The sequence below is a fragment of the Dama dama genome, chromosome 4 (assembly GCF_033118175.1).
Source record: "Dama dama isolate Ldn47 chromosome 4, ASM3311817v1, whole genome shotgun sequence".
In the NCBI taxonomy this organism is placed as follows: domain Eukaryota; kingdom Metazoa; phylum Chordata; class Mammalia; order Artiodactyla; family Cervidae; genus Dama; species Dama dama.
Genome location: NC_083684.1, coordinates 11,804,906 through 11,828,496, shown reverse-complemented (window position 1 = coordinate 11,828,496; position 23,591 = coordinate 11,804,906). Strand labels below are relative to the sequence as shown.

At 46.3% G+C, this 23,591-nt stretch overlaps 1 protein-coding gene across 4 annotated transcripts in view; it reads right to left on the bottom strand.

Moving 5' to 3' along the window:
- Nucleotides 1–23,591, bottom strand: part of WWOX (WW domain containing oxidoreductase) — an 886,744-nt gene that overhangs the window by 535,585 nt on the left and 327,568 nt on the right. The window contains exon 9 of one of the 4 annotated variants that reach the window (XM_061138081.1): nt 2,677–5,194. The exons of the other annotated variants lie outside the window; for them this stretch is intronic. Coding sequence (XP_060994064.1) covers nt 5,186–5,194 — 9 coding nt within the window. The 3' untranslated portion in view covers nt 2,677–5,185. Of the gene's footprint in view, nt 1–2,676; nt 5,195–23,591 lie in introns of those variants that run through there. 4 annotated transcript variants of the gene reach the window in all.

Here is a 23,591-nt window from a genome sequence, read left to right as displayed (position 1 = left end):
CCCTAAGCCCTAATGGGGCTGTCTGTGAAGACAGGCCCTTTAAAGAGGTAATTCAAGTCATAATGAGGTCCTAAGGGTGGACTCTAACCCAGCAGGACTGGCAGCTTTATCAGAAGAATATACGCTGGGGGAGCACCCGACATACAGAGGGATGACCCTGGGAAGACAAAGCGAGGAGGCCGCCACCTGCAAGCTGAGTCGTCTCAGGAGAAACCAACTCTGCTCACGCCTTGATCTTGGACCTCCAGCCTCCAAAGCCACAAAGAATCAAACTCCCAGTGTTGGAGCCAGCCAGTCTGTGGTATTCTGCACAATAGCACGGGGCTCGTTTCAGAGGTGGGAGTCGAGAGCTGCCGAACGGCCAGCCAGGCCCACTAGTGCTCTCTCCCGCTCAGCAGGCCTGGGGGAGTCGGGCCGGCCAAACCGCTCACGGCGGGGGGGGGGGGGGGGGTGAAAGAAACAATCGGCAGACATGCCACAAGCAGAAGGCCGTGCTGGTCACGCACGCGGCAACAGTTTCTTCAGGAGCAGAGCGCGGGGCTGTGCTCTGGAACCCGACACGGGAAGGAGGTTCACGCTCCCATGGAGGGGACTGGCTCCCAATACGGGCACCAGGCAGGGCCCCACGGCAGGGTCTGTTGGCTGCGTGCTCAAAAGCCAGGGCTCCCTCCTTCAGCCCTGCTGACGACGCTCCTGCATCCCTGAGCTGGGACCTGGACCGTCACTAAGACCAAACAGCCCTGCTGGCTCTTGCAAATGGCACCCTGGGTCTGAAAGCAGCCCGTGGAAAGCAAGTCACCACCTAATCAAACCACTCTCTCCAGTCCTGGGGAGCTGAGACTCAGCCTTCTCGGGAGTCAGCACACACTGACGATGCTCTGGTGCTTGCTTAGCTAGAGAATCCTTAAAGTGAAAATGAAAACTGGATCCCTGTTTAGGTCATCATCTTATTCTAGAAGTCATTGCATTGTTGATCATCTCATTTGAACCCAGTGTGTATTGTAGTGAGTTAGAAAATGCCTTTGACGCCACACTGTTCTGTGTTCATATTACATTTCTGCCACTCAGCACCGCTGAGACTCTGGCAGTCACTTTATTCAGCCGAGGTTTCCTCATCTGTTAATGAGGAACCATTTATAAGTTGGATATGACATCTACTTAATAAGGCTGTGGAGAAGATTAAATCAGAAGAGGAGCAACTTGTTCACCACAGTGCTGTCAATAAATCATAAATGGGGATTGCATTATTATTGAGTCAATTTTATTAATAATTAATAAATGTTAGCACTTATTGAAAGATGTCTACTGTTTAACAATTAAAATCAGAATACTAGTACCGGTTTTCTGTTTCCTTACCAAAATATCTGCTCTCAGAGCTCAATTTTTTATTCATTGGAAAGAGCTTGTGCCAGATCTCAGTCAAAATATGCAAATCAATTAATTCACTTTTTTTTTTTTCCCCCTGAAAGCAGGAAACATGGATTTCTGATCCCAAGCCTTTTCTTACTGCAGTAACCTCCAAGCTCTATTACTGGAGGTTTAAATAAGTTGAGATGGAGATTATCTTTCATCACAGTCTTCTAATAATAATCTCTTCTTTGATAAGAAATTTATGGCAGGCTGCTCAAATGCTAGTTTATTGATGATGAGAGTATCAACTGTCCTTGGTACAAATAAACAGGGGTTTTTGATTCATGAGTAGGGAGACAGGGCCCCTCTTGGGCCCTGGGGGCTACGTAATTTATAGGCATTCAATTCTCATCAATGTATCATCAGTATATCCAGGGCATCTGACAGGTTCCTGTTTGCAGGATGGATGTTCTCTCCACAACCCAGGGAGCACAGAAGGAGAGGTCTGGCCTCTCAGGCTTAAAGCCTCCATTATCACTGAGAATTTCATAATGGGAACTGCCCCTGGGTCCAGATTTTTCTATTCCAGTTTGTTCAGGATTGGGTACATTCAATACAGTACTCAGGACAAGACAAGGCAAACACTGCAAAGTTTGCAAGCCAAGGTCTAGACCTCTGTTGAAGGTGCTAGATGCAAGTTCCAAAGACCAAGCCATGACCCTCTGAGTTGATGCTAAGAAGGAGGATCATTCTCACATGGAGGGGACTGGGTACCAATATGAACACCATAGAGGACCCTGTGGCAGAGGCTGCTGGCTGCCTGTTCGATGGCCATCATTCCTGCCTTCGCCCTTGCTAACAAAAACTGAGGTCCCTCCCAGGCCCAAAGAAAGTCTTGACTTGTGGGAGACAGTTGCGGTACTCTCACTTTTCTTGCAGAGACACAGTTAGATGTGTGCCACCATTCTGGTTCATGTGTCACAAGGAAGGTTCTACTGGCAGAGGCATCTGGGAAGATGTTCTTTACCCTTTAGACAGTGCACAAGACGAGCACATTCCTATCTCTTTCTGCCTCTGGTCATGGTTGTCTGCCAAGTGACTCCTGGGATTGGGCAATCATTTTGTGACCATGAGGCTTGATGAAGAGGATAAACCAATGTGTGGTGAAAGCAGAAAAGAAAGTCAGAGCTCACCCAGGGACTTGAAGATGAAGCCCTTGAATTAACCAAATCAGAAACTGCTTGGCCTCCAGACTTCTTCTTATGTGAGATAATGTATTTTGCTGTGGTTGTTGTTGTTCAGACTACTTATACCAGTTTTCTGTTGGCCAGTATCACTTACTGAGGCCCTAAAAAGCACGTATATCTCACATCCCCAACATTCAGGAAATCAGGAGACTGCTCTAGAAAGCACTACCTCTAGAAAAACTGCAAAGATTAAACCCAGGTGCATAGCTGGGACCCACCTAATTCAAACTTTTTCTATTCCTTGTTTAAAGAGGCTCCTTGGTAAGTGGCTTCAAGCAAAAGGCAAAATCTGTAAAACAAACAGTCCCACCAGTTAGCTGACTCTTAACAATGAAACAGAAAGCTTTACTTTTTATTTTTCGCATTATAAAAGCAACATGTGTGCATGCATGCATGCTAAATGAATTCAGTCATGTCTGATTCTGTGTGAACCCATGGACTATAGCCTGCCAGGCTCCTCTGTTCATGGGATTCTTCAGGCAAGAATACTAGAGTGGGTGGCCACTTCTTTCTCCAAGAAATGTGTGTGTGTGCTTGTAATAGACGTAGGTTTAGACAGTACATGCTATTTTGTAAACTGCTTTTTACACTTACATTGAAGTTCTCAAACAATATTACATTCTCTTGAATATTTTTAAAGGCCTTACAAACACCTAAATTAATTTTATCTACTCACCCACCCAACTCAGCTGACAGTGATAAACTGTGTAATAGTGGTGTACCTCACTCTTATAAAACTCTCCATTGGATGAAATAAGTGAGAGTTCACAGGAACCCACAGAAACTCACTGCTCTTGCAGGATTTAATAATCAGAACCTGGGGAGGAGCCATCACATGCAGATGTGAACAAAGGTACTTTCCACGGTTAGAGACCCATAGTGAACATCAGTATGAATGAACAACTGGCAAAAGACACCTTGTTGGTAAATCAAAGACAAAAGTCATTCTTTGGTCTTTCATCCCACATCAGCGGCTTTCACGGATACCACTTATGTCCATGATCAAGGACTAGCATACTTCCAATCAGCAAATGTGTTTGAATACCACACATTACACATCTGTGGGAGAACCATGGCCCAGGCAATACAACTATACTGTCAGGACCAAAGTTCAGAGTCAAGGCTGTGCTGAAACGAAGAAATGATCACCGTTCACAACAGGCATATAAAAAGCTCTTAGGTTTGTCATTCTTTATTCCATGGTTCCCTGCCAAAGGATAGTAGTCCTGTGTGTTATCACGCTTCTCCTTTTTTTCAAACATACCTACATATATCAATCTGTCACCTTCTCAGACAGACATTGACCACGGACCAGAAGTGACAGAACTTGTGTTCGTGGAAACAGAAACAGACTGTTCACACTACTTACTAGGTTGCTATGTGGCTTGGAGCGTGTGTGTATTTATATGTGTATTTATTCAGTTCAGTCAGTTCAGTCGCTCAGTTGTGTCCAACTCTGTGACTCCATGGACTGCAGCACGCCAGGCCTCCCTGTCCATCCCCAACTCCCAAAGTTACTCAAACTCATGTCCACTGAGTCAGTGATGCCACCCAACTATCTCATCCTCTGTCGTCCCCTTCTCCTCCTGCCTTCAATCCTTCCCAGCAGCAGGGTCTTTTCCAATGAGTCAGTTCTTCACATCAGGTAGCCAAAGTATTGGAGTTTCAGCTTCAGCATCAGTCCTTCCAATGAATATTCAGGCCCGATTTCCTTTAGGATGGACTGGTTGGATCTCCTTGAAGTCCAAGGGACTCTCAAGAGTCTTCTCCAAAACCATAGTTCAAAAGCATCACGTCTTCTGCACTCAGCTTTCTCAACAGTCCAACTCTCACATCCATACATGACTACTAGAAAAACCATAGCTCTGACTAGACAGACCTTTGTTGGCAAAGTAATGTCTCTGCTTTTTAATATGCTGTCTAGGTTGGTCATAGCTTTTCTTCCAAGGAGCAAACATCTTTTAATTTCATGGCTGCAGTCACCACCTGCAGTGATTTTGGAGCCCCAAAAAATAAAGTCTGTCACTGTTTTCATTGTTCCCCATCTATTTGCCATGAAGTGACTGGACTGGATGCCATGATTTTAGTTGTCTGAATGTTGAGTTTTAAGCCAACTTTTTCACTCTCTTCTTTCACTATCATCAAGAGACTCTAGTTTTTCTTCACTTTCTGCCTTAAGGGTGGTATTATCTGCATATCTGAGGTTATTGCTATTTCTCCCAGCAATCTTGATTCCAGCTTGTGCTTCATTCAGCCCGGCATTTTGCATGATGTACTCTGCATATAAGTTAAATAAGCAGGGTGACAATATACAGCCTTGACGTACTCCTTTCCTGAATTGGAACCAGTCTGTTGTTTCATGTCCAGTTCTAACTGGTGCTTCCTGAGCTGCATACAGATTTCTCAGGAGACAGGTCAGGTGGTCTGGTATTCCCATCTCTTTCAGAATTTTCCACAGTTTGTTGTGATCCACACAGTCAAAGGCTTTGGCGTAGTCAATAAAGGAGAAGTAGATGTTTTTCTGGAACTCTCTTGCTTTTTCAATGATCCAACAGATGTTGGCAATTTGGTCTCTGGTTCCTCTGGTGTCAGAAAGACTGTGAAATGGGAAATGCATGTATTTAAATCAAAGTGTGGTGTTATAAACTTATACTGGAGCTGATCCTATCTATGATGAGAGAGCAGACTGCTCAACAGAGATGCATCAATAGCAAGATAAAGAAAATGAACACGTTCCAACAACAAGCATCAATGCTCTGGGGGTCATCGCCTGTGTTAGATTATCTGTTGCACCTCGCCCTGACATTAGCATTCGTAATTACCAGCAGCCTCTCTCTAGAGGGAAAACATGCTTTGGTGAAGTGCAGAAGTTTGATTTCCCAGAGAGCCCCCCTGCAGGTACGGTGTGTACAGATATCATGCATGCAAATATCTGTCCAGACATGGAAGAGAGTTTAGAAATTTTTCAAAATCCATCTGTGCACCTCCCTAAAATATAACGTCTTTGGACTTGAAGTCCTACTTCTGTCAGCAAGAATTAACTAAATATTTGGCACTTATTCTGTGGCCACTTCTTATCAATGCAGAACTGCTTACCAGAAGAGAAACAGACCCTTTAAAATTCTACTGTAATTTTTCCCCCTAAAAAATGTGTTAAGTTTTCTTTCTAGAATTACAATAGGTTCTGTGACAAGAGTGCCTGCCACATGCTGAGCAGAGAGGCAGAGGGCTGAGTATTTTTGTGACTCATTTCAATTAATCTTTGCAAAAATCCTTTATGAATTTGAGGCTCACTGAGGCTTCAAAATGAGTCCTCAAGTCTGAGAGCTGCATGATTTTGCACTGAATTATTAACCTAAAAGCCGTGGTTCAGGTCAACACATATTTACTGGGCACATACCATGTGCCACACACTGAGAAGCAAGAGGAGAAATGAAACGATTTCAAAACAACATAGTTAAGGGGCTACAAGACAGGCAGACACGAGATGCAAGGGGTGCAATTTCTCTAAATGTTTTGCAACAGAAGATGGTAACTCCTGTCTCGAGGTGCTTCTATGGTCTCCAAACTGCTTCCTCATCAAGACTCCTTTACCTGCTCACCTCTCCCCAGCCCAGGCCCCAGCAAAAGGACACGGTTTTGCTCGCTGTCCAGAGTGTCTGTTTCAGCTAAGGGAAGAAACTGCAACAGATGAAAACATAGGAAACAGGCTAAGTTTTCAAATGCATCTCTCAGGGACTATTTGGGACAAAATGAACAGAAATAAACAATCCTCCACTATCAGGTGACATATTTTATACGTTCCACCCTGCGCTGGAGGAAAGGAGCAGAAAGAAAAGCGCTCCTAAATCAGGGTTTCAAAATCAGATGCTGGGATGAGAAAGAAGATTAACCTGGTCCCTTAACAATCAAATTTATAACTAGTAAAGGGTTATGAAAAATTCTATCTCTGTGTCGAGCATGGGAAAAGTACAAAGTCTGGAGGCAAGGGATGATAAACTACAGCTTGGGCAATAAGCTGGGAAGGGAATGGGCAGTTCAAGAGTTCAGCACGTGTGTGCTGGGAAGGTGTTTAGTTAAAGAGAAGGGCCGGCTCCAGACAAAGGCACAGAAAGGTCATCCCGAGAGTCATTCCATCTTCATTACGACGGGGAGGACCACGGGCCAGAGCGCACATGCCAGGCCTCCACGTGCACCCTGCACAGAGGTTTAAGACTTGCGGGGACATTGAAATATGTAACAGAAGTAAACACAGAGAGCTGGTAGCGGGGCCTAGACACTGTGATCTGGGAACGGACACACTCCCAGCCAGCCAACACAAATGTGATATGAATGTTCCCCCCCAACCGGGCACCCTGAATTTTTTTTTCAGGGTGAGTGATAGATTAATTAAAGATTACAATCTGTCTTCTTCAGAAGGCCAGAGAACTGGACCTGCAATCAGTGGCTTAATTTTCTTCCAGGTAACTGCCAAACTTGAGTGTGTTCACCCAAATAAAATAATTTCCCCCGACTGTGCAGCTCGAAATTTCTGTGCTCGCATAAGAGTTGCCCTGTGACTCAACCCTCATCTTTCACTTTTCAGGAACTGGGGGAAAGGTGAATTTCATTTACTGATTATCAGCAGGCTCTGGAGAGATAGGCCAGGGCTGTTGTAATGGGAAAGCGGGCCCTGACTCACACCTCATACAACCTTCCTGAGGAGGCCACAGCCAGCAGATTTCCATGCTGCAGTGATGTCCACAGGGGCAGAGGAAGGTAACCTTCCCTCCTCCACCCCCTCCGAACCCATACAGACCCACCTGCCCTAATTCAGCCTCCACTATAGTCAAAAGGATACCCTGTCCATCCTTGTACCCCTACCCCACAGGAACTGTGGCATCGGGGGTCCCGATTCATTACAAAAGGCTGTAACAACCAAGCACAATTAACTCCCTTTCCCTGCCAGTGTGTGAAGAGGGCTTTAATAGCTGGGTTTGCTTCCAGTTACAAACGACATGGTTCAGGCTCCTCCCACCTCCCCCTGTTGGCGTAACCAATCAGAAGGCGAGACGCAAGACAAGCAGCACCTCGCGTAAGGGCGGTGAGGAGGACCAGAAGGACAGCAGTTGGCTGCCTGGGCCCAGCAGAGACAGGTCCACTGACTACAGTTAGTGAGGAAATCAACCGACTCTACTGCTTAGGAGCTGCGTGACTCAGAAAGGTGGTATCTTAAACCTTCATCTACCCATCTGGGAAATGCATGCCGCTTCCCACTGGGATGTTTGGGAATGAGAGACTAAGTAGGATGATGGATACAAGGAAGGATGAGTAGATGGATGGATGAATGGATGGGTGGATGGAAGGAAGGAAGGTACGGACATTAACATTTTAAAGACCTGGCCGGCAACCAGCACCGAGTGAGTGCTCAGTAAAAGGATTCTGTTGTCTTTATGATGAGAAATCTGAACAGACCACAGAGACATGGAAATTAAGAGAAAAGATAATCCACACAAGCCAGAGGCAAGTCACCTGCTCTCCTTCCTCACTGTCCTCATTCTGCTCCCCCGCCCCCATGACCTTCAGCATCAGAAGCCAGGCCTCAGTTGACTAAGCAGGCCCTGCCCTACCCCTGCCTGGGGCAGCACCGGGTGGCCGGAACCGCATGATTCCATGGGGAGACATGCAAGAGGAGGAAGACTCGACTGCCCTGCCCTTGGCCACTGTCTGCACCAGTGTGTGCAGGAGCAGCGGAAGGAGCTGAAAGGGAAGAAGAATCAGAGCAGGCCTCGAAGCGGGCATCACACGGCTCAGTGGATGAAGCCGCATCCCAGGGTGACCTGGGCAGCTGACTTCTCAAATGACAAAGGGTCACACCTCCCAGACCAGCCCACAACACGGGCCCAGTGGGGGCAGCTTCTCTCTCACGGGACAAATCACCGTCCTCTGGAAGGATTCAATCATCATGAACTCATCTGGCTGAGAACCTCAGACACTGAAATCGACTGTGAGTGAAAACACTGAATTCCAGGAAGGATGAGACGTTTACACTCAAAACTTAATTTGGTGGAAGAGGAAGTGAGAGGAACAGGGCCCAGTCATGCCCAATGACACTTTCCAGTGCATGCATCCTCCATGGGGCAAAACATCTAATGATGATGTTTTATGTCAGGCTGTGTGCCTGGTAAATTTAGGGATCATAACACCAGCCAGCATTTAATAACTGCCTGGTGTATGCAAGGCACAGTGGTGGGCACTAGAGAAACGACCTATGAACCTTGGGAGGGGTCCCACTGCAGCTGCAGACACGGGGTATGTTGAGAGCTATAGTTTACAGAACGCTTGGTGCGTGTCAGGTGCCGAGCCAGATGAAGACTCTGCCCTCGGGCTGCCCCGGCCACGCCCAGTCTCTCATCCCAGCTTTACCACGGAGGAAACCAAGTCCTGCAAAGCCCGCACTCATCACTCAAGGGCACACCTCGGGGAAGTGATTGAGACGGACTCCGTCTAACCCATGTCTGATTCTTTTCTTTTCTTGCCGTGGCTGCCCATGGACGTAGCACCCTCGGAATTCCTGAACGTGCGTTGTTAATGAAAACTATGTACTTAGCAATTACTGGGAAGAAGAGGTCGTTGGTTCTGACCAGTTGACCTAATCTTCATAACTGTGTGAGGAAAGTAGGACTTTTCCAATTTTGATATAGGAAGAGGCTCAGAGAGGTGAAGCCTTCTGCCCAAGTATGAACAGCCAGGACAGCTGGGATGTCCACACTCAGGTCAACTGCCTGTACTCAACAGTCAGGAGATACCAGCCAAGGCAGGGCTCCTCTTTGAAACTCAAACATCAAGCCCCAAACGCACAAAGCATCAGACCCAGATGAAGTCGCATATCTGAGGGCCCCTAGTGTCCCCTTTTCCTGCTGTTCCAAGCAGAGTATGTGCGTATACATCCCTGTGGTGGCAACGCCTGTCACTCCTATCCTGACTTCTCTTCGGAGAAAGAGAATCCTACCATTAGCTCCAGAACCGTGAAAGTGAGTCACTGGCGCTGCAGGAAGGAGATGGAAGAGGACAAAGCAGAGGGTGATGACTTGTATCATTTCTCTCCCAGGCTCAGAGAGCGGGGGCCCTAGAGACCTAATCCAGCCTTGGCCCCCATCACTGATCACTCCGATTCTGACGTTAGTGGCAGAGTTAGCAGGAGATGCTATCTCCTTGGGCAGACCCCATCCATCCGCAGCCTCTGCTCGTGGCACAAGATGCCCCACGAAATGCTGGCTTCGTGCAAGGAGGGAGCTGATGGTACAGGGAGAGAATGAGACACAGACTGTCTTGGCAATCTCTCCCCGCTGACATGAACTTGGGGTTTGGGGTGGTGGCGGCCTGCAGTCATGACATAAAAGAGTATCACAGGGCATGCTTTGGAGGCGAGAGGGTCGTGGCAGTGGCCTGCACATGGGGACTCCTCCGGTTTACCCAACTTCCTTCTGAGATTCCGGGACACCTTTCTTGCCCTGTGCCGCGTTTCCTTCTGCTCTTGGGCCAAACCACACCCAAAGCATCATTTTCGGGGTTTTTTTTGTTTGTTTTCCAGTAGCGAAAATTAGATGCTTCAGATATTCAAATCAAAATCGAGCCTCCAGAAAAACGACAATAGGTATCTCTCACCATGAGTGTGTTGATAGTTTTCAGTTGGTGGTGTCAATTAGTGAGGATTTAAAAATGCAAGTGGGATTTACAGTAACCACCACAACAAAAACCCAGCTAGTATTTATTTGGCACCACTATCATTTGTTCTGACTGGCTGACATAATCTTCATAATATTCCGAGGAACGCAGGGTTTCTCCAATTATGATAAAGGAAGAGGCTCAGAGAGCTGAAGCCTTCTGCTCAAATGTGGCCAGCCAGTAGAGCTGGGAGGTCTACACTTTAGGTCAGGAACAGGCAGACAGTTCTAAATCTCTTTTAAACTCAGAGATTCCATGATTCTAACATTCATTTTCCCAGTATAACCTGAATTTCAACACTGGCTTATACCCACCTTTCAAGGAACTCTTTCAGCATCCATCATTTAATTTTAGCAAATATCTGTAGGGCTACTATTTTGCATCTGACCTTCTACTAGGTACCAGGGATCCAGCTATTAATGAGGCTGATGCCTGTCTGCCTTCAACGAGGCTCATGGAGGAGACAGGCGTGTAGATAAACACAACAAACAAGTGTGCTATGAGAGATGGGGATCTAGAAAGGTCTGAAGGAACGCCCAGGAGTGGCCCAGCTTAGTCCTACAACACGAGGAAAGTCTTTCTGGAGGAACGACAATTCAGCTGAAACCCAAATGATGAGTCGGAGGTAGACCTATGGACAATGGAGATCCAAGGACCACATTCAAGGAGCAGAGAAACTACAGGTGTTCCCTTCAGAAGAGCCTGGCTACCTCTCACCCTAGGAGTCTTTTAGACACTCAAGTGCACCTTGGAAAATCTGTTAAAATAATGTATTAGCTGTGCCACTAGTTCATTCAGAATCTCAGATACCAGAGGTGCATGATGAGAAGTGACCCCTCTGTCTGGTCCAAAGGGGGAAAGGATGAACGCTGCCTGCAGGGCCAGCTCCGTGCCACTTGCCAACCAACTCCCAGCACCACCTGGTCCACAGCTGCCTCCAACAGCTCAGGGACTTGACCACACCGATCCCGGAAACACAGGGGCTGCCAGAGAAGAGGCGCTCCTTACATAAGGCCCTCCCTCACTGGTTTACTATGGGCAGTCTGCGTGCACTAAGTCACTTCAGTCGTGTCCAACTCTGTGTGACCCTATGGACTGCAGCCCACCAGGCTCTTCTGTCCATGGGATTCTGCAGGCAAGAATACTGGAGTGGGATGCCATTCCCTCCTCCAAGGGATATTCTGAGCCCAGGGATCGAACACTTGTCTCTGACACCTGACCTGCACTGGCAGCGGGGTTCTTTACCACGAGTGCTGCCTGGGAAGCGCCAGTGTGCAGTCTGTGAAACAGTAACAGCCAGCTGCTAGTCCAAACCATGCGCTCAAGTATGCTGCTTCCGGGTGCTCTTCTCTGTCCTGAAGATCAATGTCAGAGCATAAAGGGGGGGAGAGGGGGAGATGGATTCTCCTCGAGTAGAGTAAACGTCTGATCAATGCGAGAGTGCGGGGACCTAAGTTATAACCCCTGGCAAGAGCTGCTGGTGCAGAGAGAGGCTCTGTTGCCAAACATGGGCAGATGCCATGAGCGTTTGGCAACCCAATAAACGAAGAGAGGATTAATAACCTCTTAAGAAAATTAAAGAGGCTAAGCCAGAATATGCATTTCTATCGATCACCCACCCATTTCCACAGGGAGGTGTCCAGACGGAGTGCTCCTGAATTCCCCAAGTTTTATTTCAGAAGCAGCTTCTCCCTAACTCAGCACGGCCACCTGGTGAGATGTGAAAGAGTAGACAGCTCATCCCCAAGTCCAGAGACTCTGCTTCAAGGGATTCGAAGCAGGATCCTAACAAGCACCTTCACGTGGTTCTGATTTAAATCCAAGTTTAGGGTTCAAGGTCATTTTCTTTGAAGGGTGGGGCAATGAACAACTTGACTGGTATTTTCTGCACTGGCAAGTATCCTTTTGTTTAGCATATTATTTAGTGAGATTGCATCTGCAAGCATGTATTTTTAAGACGTTGACTGTGTATACTCATAATTCATAGTACTGTGCCCGGCATGTCACACCTCACAATGCTTTCTTAACCTTAAGAAGCCCTTTCCTCTCTAGATAGGGAATTCACAAAGAAAACTCCAACATTCCTTAACTAACAGAGGCCATGCCTATTATTAGCTATTGCAACTTCCTAATGTGGGGACTGACTGGCTCATAGATCCATCTATTACTTTAGCCCTTCTTTGTTCCCTTGAGAAAAAGAACAATATGTTTTGAAAACATAGAAATGCGTAACAGTAAAACCAAGGGCCCCCGAAGACCTAGATCAGGCTCTTCTAAATTCAGCTACTCAATATTCATATGTATTCTGCCAGTCATTTTGTCCAAACAAACACCTGTGCCTGGAAATCTAAACCGAAATCCATGACTTGACTTTGCCAAGAGAGTTAATAAGGGTAGCGAGGTTGTGGACAACAAGACATTGAAAAAGTCACCGTAACTGGTGGGTTTCAACAATCTGTCTCTAATCATCCAACTTCAGACATCTGAGGAAAACTGAAAGACTTGGTAGCAAATTATAAAATATAATTTTTGGTGTAAGATAGTAATATATTGGATCAGGTAGCGATGTTAATAACCACATTCTCAGCATGCAACTGCTTTAACCAAGCGGGTGGCATAATTTAGTCAGAGGAAGGAACCATCCAAACCTAAGGGAGGTCAGGAAGAGAGGTTCACTCCCTTCCTTCTTATGCTAAGGAGAAACATAAAGGAGACATTCAGAAAAGTGTCCATCTTGGAGACCAGAAACTCTGTCTTGCTTTCTGCTGTCCTTCAAGGTAAATCCCTTAGGATTTTTGAACACTGAAGTCTGCACGAGGGCTAGGAAGCCGAATGGAGACTTTTGCTTTGGTTTGTCTGATTCCTGCCTATCAACACTGTAGGAACCTAGGAATTTTCTCTAATAAACATATGCCAAAACTCCTAAGATATAAACAATTCCAAAGAACCACACCAAAATAAAACATACAGTGTTAATGAAATGAAGACAACAGAAGAGATTAAGACTGAGCAAAGGTTTGAAAATCAACTTCCAAACTTGAACTGTAATGTTATTTCTCTGAACCTACATTTCCTACCCTGTGGAATGAGCATAACCTACCTTACAGAGATGTGAAAATGAAATGAGATAATATGCTATAAAATGTTTAGCACAGCAACCAAAATATTGTAAGAGGTCTATAAATATTGATAAATGATCAATAAATACATGATCATTAGTGTCATCAATAGCTAGACCAGACTGAAGTTTACAGGGTGAAGAATTTCAGATAGTAACATAGAAACATCCATGAGTCTTCTCTTGGATTTCGATTTCTAAAGCCATGATTGCATCACATGGTGGTTTTGCTTCCATATAAGCCTTGGGGCCACAGACAGAACCCTACTGAAGTATAATCTGTGCCTTTTATTATCCTAGGTATTTTATAGTAAACATTTTAAAACATTGTGAGAAGGCTCCATCAGACTGCCAAGGGACAAAAAAAAAAAAAATTAAAATAAAACAAAACATACCTAACCAATGCCAAAAAATTCAATAGCTGAGCATACCTATACAAAGCTATGTTGGGATGCATTTGATGGGGAGAGGACACTTAATATCAGCAATTTTTATTAAAACATCTATGACAGAAAGTCCTTCACTGAGCAGCTGAGCCTTCACTGGTGATGTGAGGAAGTGGGGTCTAAGGCCGCCTCCTAGTCCCCAGGTGCTCTGCCTCCCACTGCTCCCTAAGGCTGACCATGAAAAACCAGCTACTGGAAAACAAATAGGCCATTCCATTCTCCTTAAACTCCTAACTAAAGTTCATTTTCACAAGCCAAATTTAAAAATCAATTAATAAATTACCACTGCCAAAGAATGTTAAAAAGCCCAGAGGCACCTAAGAAGAGCTTAGACGAAACAGCAAAGCATTAAGCCCGAGATAAATGGGTTTGCTAGGTGTTTACTGCAGTGTTGACTTAGGATCCCAAAGCAAAAATTCTCTTCCCTCTACTTACCAGTGCGTTGTGTAACAAGAGCAGCATTAATTTTAAACTAATCATGAATCAATCATGAAATCTTGATGTTTGTTTTCCCTGGCAACAGAACACTGCAATTAGCAACCTTGAACAGGAGTGCTTTCTAGATGGGCGATGGTGAAGGCAACCTTCTGCAGTTAATTCTTTCCTAATCGGCCAGAGCAAGAGAGGATGAAATACCACTGGGTGAGTTAAAAACTCCCACCCCTCCCAGTCATCCATCCCGTGACATCACCGCCCTGAATCTTTCAGGACCAGTCAGAGTGGAGTTTCTCAATTCTGGTGCGACTGACACTCTGTCAAGGGGGCTTTCCTCTGCATTGGAGAATGTCCAGCAGCGTCCCTGGGCTCGATTCCTTAGATGCCAGTCCACTACTGTCTTCCCTCCCTCTGCTACCCACCCCCCAAGATGTAAGGACCACTTCAGGTCAGCAAGGGGGTCTGAAGCCATAAGCAGCCCCCCACCTGACCACACCTGCTCCTCTCTCCCCCAACCCTCTCCTCCCACTCTTGGTGCTCGGAGCTCCATCCCTCTGCCCTAGTGAAGACCCAGAAGTGTATGTTTACAACCACGGCCTTGTGCGCAAGCACAAAAATCCTATTACAGAAGCTGCTTCATCAATATCACAGAAGCCAGAACCACCTGCTGCATGCCGGAGGGATCTGATGATACATGTGCTCTGGAAGGCAAAATGGGATGTCCCAACCAAACAACACATCGCATGCAGACGATTTTCATATCTCTAGGAAGAAGGGAAAGAGTTATACTTTTCTTCCCTCAGAGCTTTTTTCTTAGAGCAGTGATCATCTTCCTGAAACTTCTGATAAGTCTCAAACCAGGATGCCCTGTGTCAGGGTCCACACAACTGGGGACAAGAAAAAGGAGCTGGAAGACGTGGTGTCCGTGTACCTTGCAATGGGCTCCAGACGTGAAGCGCCCAGCCCAGCACACTGCGGCCCTGGCCCGCGGGTCCTAGGAGTGGAGAAGTATTTAAGACAGCAAACGAAGCAACTGACAAAGAATTAATCTCAAAAATATACAAGCAGCTCATGCAGCTCAATACCAGAAAAATAAATGACCCAATCAAAAAATAGGCCAAAGAACTAACCAGACATTTCTCCAAAGAAGACATACAGATGGCTAACAAACACAGGAAAAGATGCTCAACGTCACTCATTATCAGAGAAATGCGAATCAAAACCACAGTGAGGTACCATCTCATGCCGGTCAGAATGGCTGCTATCCAAAAGTATACAAATAATAAATGCTGGCGAGGGTGTGGAGAAAAGGGAACGCTCTTACACTGTTGGTGGGAATGCAAACTAGTACAGCCACTATGGAGAACAGTGTGGAGATTCCTTAAAAAACTGGAAATAGAACTGCCATATGACCCAGCAGTCCCACTTCTGGGCATACACACCGAGGAAACCAGAATTGAAAGAGACACGTGCACCCCAGTGTTCATCACAGCACTGTTTACAATAGCCAGGACATGGAAGCAACCTAGATGTCCATTGGCAGATGAATGGATAAAAAAGCTGTGGTACATATACACAATGGACTATTACTCAGCTATTAAAAAGAATGCACCTGAATCAGTTCTAATGAGGTGGCTGAAACTGGAGCCTATTATACAGAGTGAAGTAAGTCAGAAAGATAAACACCAATACAGTATATTAACGCATATAGATGGAATTTAGAAAGATGGTAACGATGACCCTATATGCGAGACAGCAAAAGAGACACAGATGTATAGAACAGACTTCTGGACTCTGTGGGAGAAGGCGAGGGTGGGATGATCTGAGAGAACAGCACTGAAACATGTGTATTACCACATGTGAAACAGACCGCCAGTCCAGGTTCAGTGCATGAGATAGGGCACTCAAAGCCGGTGCTCTGGGACAACCCAGGGGGATGGGAGGGGGAGGGAGGTGGGAGGGGGCTCAAGATGGGGGACACATGTACACCCGTGCCTGATTCATGTCAACATATGACAAAAACCACTACAATATTATAAAGTAATTAGCTTCCAATTAAATAATCTTAAAAATTAAACAAAAAGGAGAGAAAAGACACCTTAGTGTGCACAGCTTCATCGTCCCCACTCCAGCAGAATACAGTGGAGGCTGCAAAACATGTTGCTACTCACATGTGTGGTCCCTGATTGCAAAGCAAGAACTACAAGAACTATTTCTTCTTATTTATTTATTTATTTTTGGCCATGCCCTGCAGCATGCAGGATCTTAGTTCCCTGACCGGGGATCAAACCTGTGCCCCCTGCACTGGAAGCTCGGAGTCTTAACCACTGGACCGCCAGGGAAGTCCCACAGGGACTATTTCTCAAAGACAAGTATTTTATATTTGGTTTGATAAGAAAACATGTGTGTTGTCAAAAGAAATGAACTAGTTCTTGTATTTCAGTGTCCACTGATATTTAATGTTATTTGATAAAATGCTGATAATTCATTAAAGGGCAAATGTGAACTCTCCAATCAATCCCATTTTGCTAAGCTGGATTTTAACGGCGAGAGAGACTGAGAAGAATTGATGGAAAACAATTTTAAACAACGACAAATAATAGTACATGTGGCCGCATCCCTGAGGGCCATGCCTGGTTCCCACGTCAGACGCCTCATGACAACTTCCCTTAAAAAGCAACAATAACAGTGCCTGAGCAAGCAATAAAAACGGGAACTTCATAAAGAGAAGGACACACAGAAAAGGGAGTCAGCCCAAACACATCAGAGATTTCCAAGGTGAGGTCTGCAGGTGGAAAGACGGTCCGCGGTCATGGATGTCGACTTGCTAACTGCACAAACTGGAACTGCCGCAGTTTAATGGAAGTCCCCATCTGATGCAGGGGGACACAGGCCTAAGTGAAAGGGGCTGGAGTGCAGTAGCAAAACGCTAATAAAATACTCATGAAGAGAGAAGAAAAACCCACGGGTATTTCTGAAAATGGTGGTATGTTCTTACCTGCAATTTGCTAGCCTACAAGACCTGCTCCTGGCTGGAGTCAGGGCTTCCCAGGAGAGCCCAACCTCCTGCAGGGAGAGCCCAGGCAGCAGTTTTCTGACGCCCGAGAGTCCTGGTCTCCTGAACCAGACACTCCGTGCCGGACACCAGGTATGAGGGGAGACGCCATCTCTCTGAGCAAGGAGGCCTGCGGAGTGTGCCGGAAGCACCTCCACTCATGGAGGCCAGGCCCCACTATATTACAAACAGCAGAAGGTCTCCTCACCCAAGATGAAGAAAAGTAACTACAGAAGAAGAATTCTCTCTCTTCCCATCAGACTGTCCAGTGGGAATTAAAACACCACAACCCGGATACAGAATGCAGACATTTAAGATGCATAAGGACAGATGAGATTTGCCACTAAGCCCGTGACCTCCAGCCCCCTAAACATTGATGATTTGGTAATGGCCAGACGGTATTATTCCTGATGGCTATGGTACTTCCTCTCTTCCAGGACGATTTGAATACAGTGGGGTGAGTGGAATTCTCAACCTTTGCTGGGTTCTGCTGCCTATCCGGTGTAACCCTGACTTTATACATAATGCTGCATATTAAATACTGTAAGAATTCACATTTTAGCTCCATTTGCTTTAGATATGTTACTTTCAACAAAGGCAGTAATTATTACAACAATTACTGTCAATAAAATGAAACAGGTAAGCCAATGCTCAAAGGAGGATTCAGTGCTGGGTTCCTGCTCACACCAGTGGTGGATTTTAAGCTACCAGACACTCGCGTCGGACACCTGACTTTATTATCCCGAGCTCTCTGCCTGTAACCTTGCCTGTTCTTTTCACCAAAGCCAGCAGGAACATCTCATCTGCTCAGTTACTTATTAGTGTTGCTACAGAATACCATTTCCTCTTGCGGCTGATAAAATATTAATCAAAAACAGGAACTGAGCGATTTCCCAGTGTGGATGTCTTCTAATGGTAATACAGGGAGTTAGAGAGAGATCTGGAGGTCATGTAACAGCTTCTGAGGAAGGCAGAGAGCAGTGACGTAGGAGCCAGAGGCGGAGGTTGCAGCCGGAGCCTGGGACTGGGGTGACTACTCACCATTCACCGCAGGAGAAAACTTCCAGAGCATGAGCATGGAGGTGGCTTGTGGGGAAAAGCCCAGTCTGAGAAACACTCAGAAAAGAAGACTTTTTGTGTTTTCTTTGATATAGAACAAGCCTTCAATGAACCAGAACGGTGTCCTGATTTCACTGGGTTTTTTCTAATTTTCAAATTCTAACCCTCATTTTTCATCCACTTCCAGGTTTCAGGAATGCACTTTGTGCCTTGGTAAAGAGAACAGCACTTGAGTGAATGAAGAAGCTGAGATCAACTTCTGGATTTGAAAAAATTCAGAAGAGCTCTACCCAGACGTTAAAAGAGGAAGCCTACCCAACTAGGTGACTAGCTCGATTTCAGCATATACTGTGGTCAGAATACACCTTTTCACTCACTCTGGCCCCTCCCACATTCTCCTAACTCTCTGATACGCTCCTGGAATCTCCCCCATCACCACTTACTGGACCCCAATTAAAAGTAATTACTAAAAGCAGAGGAGATGCACACAATGTCTTGAGGACTCTCCAAGATCCAATGGGATCAAGAATTACGTTACAGAAGGAAGTAGTCCAACAGTTTAATTCAAGGAAAAGCTTAGCTGAGTGGCTGAACATAACAACTCGATTCTCCTCCAAGACAAAGGAGGTGTTTCTGGAAGGGTCTGGAAGCTCTCGCCCTTGCCCTAGAAGGTCGGTCCTCCATCTGGTTCTGCTCGTTCTGATGACCCCCCCGCCACTGACACTGTTATTTATTCTGGGCTCTCCTGGTTCTTCCTGCTTGCTAACACCTTGGGTAAAATGCAAACTCATGGCTCACCTGTCAGGCACCATCAAGCTCCTCCCTGGGCTTACAAATGCTGGGCCTCTAAGCAGTAGGTGACTGGCCCCGTGGAGATGTGGAGGAAGGCAGTCCATGTCACAGAGCGTTCCGCTGCCAGCTCTGAGATCTGGGAGGTGAAATGCCCACTCTGCTCGTGGAAGGCAAACACACGCATGCTTGATGCTTTCCCAGACACCCTGTCCTTCAAGAACAACCAACCAGGGTCCCCAGGACCCCGACACCCCGGCCTGGATTAGCCTCAACAGCCCAATCCACTGGGAAATGTGGACAAACACCGATCACCTGTGCTTGGCATCCAAGTCGACACCCTAGCAATGTCTGTCCTATGAAACTCCAAGCAAAGATAAGCTAGCTACTTCCAGACACTTGTGTGCAAAATCTGTGGGCGTAACTGGCAGAGGTTCCACCTGCTTCCTCGCCGTCAGATACTGGAATCCAAAGTCTTCCAGACACTATAATCAATTAATACTGTGATACACTCGTCAAATTACTCTTTTTTAATGTGTGGGCGCTTAATTACCATCCACTTTTACATCTAAAAAATTCACTCTCAGCTGAGTGTTTCTATCAGGATTTTGGCTCTCGTCAGCACAGTCCATTAGATTGATAAAAATCCATTTAAAAAATTTAGAGTCTGGCCCAGCGATCCCACACCTGGGAATCTATCCCACTAAAATAAAAGCATCCGTCTGGACATAGGAACAAAGATGCTTATCCTATCACTATTTGTGGCTGGGCGGGAGTGTGGAGAAACCTTTGGAAACTAAACAGATGCCCTGCAACCCATCTGAGACAGGGAATGACTGTGTAAATCGTGGTACTTCCACACCGTGGGCTATCACCGTTGGATGAGAAACAAAAGATACAGGACAGTGTGCATAGTATGATTCCGTGTTGTATCGCACAAAACTATCAAAAAGAAAAAAAATCTCAAAAAAACACTAAGTATGTATGTGTATCTGTATATATATCCACATGGAGGATTCATATAAATGTATATGAGCATAGAAAAAAATTCAGAGGGAAACAGATTGTTAAACTGCTTAATCTTATATGGATGGGTTTGATGGGGAGAGGGGGTACAGGGTGAGAGAAAGGGTGGAACTAAGCCAAACTCTGACTTGAAATGCCCCCAAGATGAGTATGATCAGAACGAGGCATGTACTCATAAGAAGCGGCAGCAGCAAAAGCAAGGGGCTGTGTGGCCCTCACCCCGCGCGAGGCGGTCCCGGGCATTCTGACACACGAAACCTCTCATGGTTACAACCCCACGGGGTCCCCGTCTACACGGTGACACAACGTGAGGCACGGCTCATGAACAGAGCCCGGCAGCCGTGCTGCAGACTGCATCTGTGTCTACAATGCGATCCAATGCACCAGACTGGACTGGGAAAGAGCTAAGCAAGAGTCAGACTCACCAACCTGGGCAAGCGCTGAGACATCCAGCACAGGAAACAGGGAGCAGAGGAGTTTTTGCCGGGCGCTCCTGAGGACAGAAGCCAACCCGCCCCACACTGTGGGAGAGGGCCCGGGCCAGCAGGCGGTGCCCCTGGGCGCTGCCTACAGCGTCACTGAGCGCAGTGATGCGGGGCCCTGCGCTCCTCCAGTCCCGCTGGGCGCCACGCCCTCGCAGGAAGCACCGGTCCCGGGGAGAGGCAGACCTCTCTGCAGCCGGAATGAGCTGCTCAGAGCCGTCCCCTCTGAGCAGTCCATGGCCTCCATGCCGGGGCCGGGGGACTGGTCGGGAGCAGCTGCCCGCTGTCTCCCAGAGCCCAGCGCTAGGCCTCCTGCACAACGGGCACTCAGTAAGTACCACTTCAATGCATGAAATCAGGGTGCCTGGCAAATATGTGGTTCTGGGGCTAACATGGCAAGCTCCTACTGTGTAAAACTGGGGGAAATGACTCCTAAGGGAACTGAATGTGCTCCATAGAGAGAACGTTCATGCTAATAACAGAAACAGTCCAAAGAGCCATGTCAACTCCCACGTTTCCAGCCATTCCTTAGGAATCACTTGCCAGGCCCTTAACTCTCCCAGTGATGCGCATCTTATGAGCACACTGGAGAGTACAGAGTATTATTTGTGCCCACGCAGCGTGAGGGACTGGAGCCCAAAGTGTTTAGTCACCTGGCTCCAGGCACACAGCTGGTAAGGGAGGTGCTGAAACCAAACTGAGGGCCAAGCACCTCCGCTCACCCCGCCTCTGCACTCTGCACAACCGTATGCTCACTTACAAAATAAAGGCTAAATAATAAGGCATCCGAGTCAGTTCATTTCAAGTTGGCATTCAGAATAAGAAAAGAAAAAAAATTTAAAGGTCTGCACAACATAATTCGTAGCCCAGATTAAAGCAGACCCACAGCCACGCCAGGCAGCTCCATGACACGCCTGGTGATTTCACACCTGTCCGGTCACACAGAGCCTCCTCCGGCCACCCCGCCGCTCACTCCTAACAGATGAGGCTCGCACAGAGGACTGCGGATGCTTGACAGATGTGTTAATGCGGGGTGGGGTGGGGGGTGGGATATGTCAGCTTCCGCCCTTCTCGGACAGCAGCATGGCAGTTACAGAATTCAAGTCCATTTGTATCCCCTGCTGAATCCCCCATAATTCAGCAGACATTCATTACGATGCCATAATGATATCACACGGCCATAAATACATATGCTAAGAGTCGAACAAGACATTCATATTTAAACATAGCTGGAAATAACTTCAACTCTGGCGATTTTCAATTGCTCCTTCTATTTGTTTTCGGTGGATGTCTAAAATGTTGAAACCAAGACTGAGGGGGTGTGTGTGTGTGTGTGTGAGTGTGTGACAGCTTCTGGTTAAGCAAGGAAAGGAATTTGGGGATCAAGTTACATCTGATAAATATTTTGTTTGAGGAAAAGTTAAGTTAATAATAGATGAGAAGCTCCTTGATATGTCAGTTTCAGAAGAAATCATTCATGCTGCTATAAATGCAGGCCAAGATGTTAATATTCTAAGATAGCTGCTTCATATTTGAAGGACAGTTGCCCTGAATAAAAAACATCATGTATGACTTTTTCATAAAACTTATAAAAAAATACGTATGGCAAACAAAAAACATAGCTCAAATTTAGACCACTGCAAATTCGTCATTCCTAAAGAGGAGGAAAAAAGATTTCACAGGAATCAGACTGGTGCCTCCAGAAAGGAGCAGGTGACTCAGATAACACACCACCCGAGATGACAATGTTAATCTTGATCTCTATCTTAGACTCTTCAGTTGCAGACGGAATAACACAGTTTGTCTTCAGCCTCGATGATGTTTCCATTAACAGCTCTCTTCCCTTCGTATTCAGACACCTTGCTACAGCTTTTTGAATTATTTAAATGGAAGTAGCATTAGAAAACCCTCATGTTTAAATTATGCTAAATAAGTATTCTTTCTGCTGGACTTCTGCCCATGCCAAAAAAAAAGAAGATATATTCTGCAGGCATGTAGGAAGGGCTCAGAGGAATACGAGGAGACGGCACATGTACAAAACAGAGACAAATGTTTGGGGAATAACAGTGTACAAACAAGCCACGTGTGCGGGGCATTCTAAGTATCAGGACATTCAAGAGGGAATTCGAGTTCGTACGTTTACAGACATGATGTCAATTTTCTAAAATGCTTCCACATGTCCGGAAAGCTCTGAACATTAGGATTTAAAACGGATGGAAGTCTAATTGCAACAAATCATGGAACATCCATACTATGGAGTATTATGCAGCTATTAGAAGAAAGGAGTTCGCACTTCTATCTCCTGAAGCTGGAAGGACATCCCTGATCACTGGCTGGGGAGATGAGCCGGCCAGGGGCAGCGCTCCGGCCTCCACAGGGCAGTGCTCCTCTGAGAGCAAACAGCAAACCCTCCGAGTTGGCCAGCGGTGTCCCTGCAGGGATGCAAGAGATCGCAGGCAGAGCAAGGGCTCCTGGCCGCTGTTAGCTATGGTTGCTGGGAGGCTGGCACGGCTGGGGGCCCCAGAGGGAAATGGGGGATGTCCTAGATGTTGTTTTGTGTTATTCATCAGGGTGGTTTCGCTGACTGTGGTGAGCACACGCTACTGCTTAATGTGTGGGAAAATTTTCTTCTTAAGTGAATAAAGGGGGAGGCTAGGAAGGAAAGAGAGGGAGAAAAATAAGACACCAAACTGGGGTGAAAGAGAGAGAGACAGACTGACTGACAGAACTAACAAAGCCAAAAATTCCTGCTAGCCAAAGATGGCCACTGTCAGGAATCTTTCTGCTTTGCCGGGATGCCGCGCTTAGAGGGTTTCCTTCTTGTCTATCTTTGTTTTTTTTCTAAAGCAAATGTGCTGATGTGTTTGGGAGAAAGCT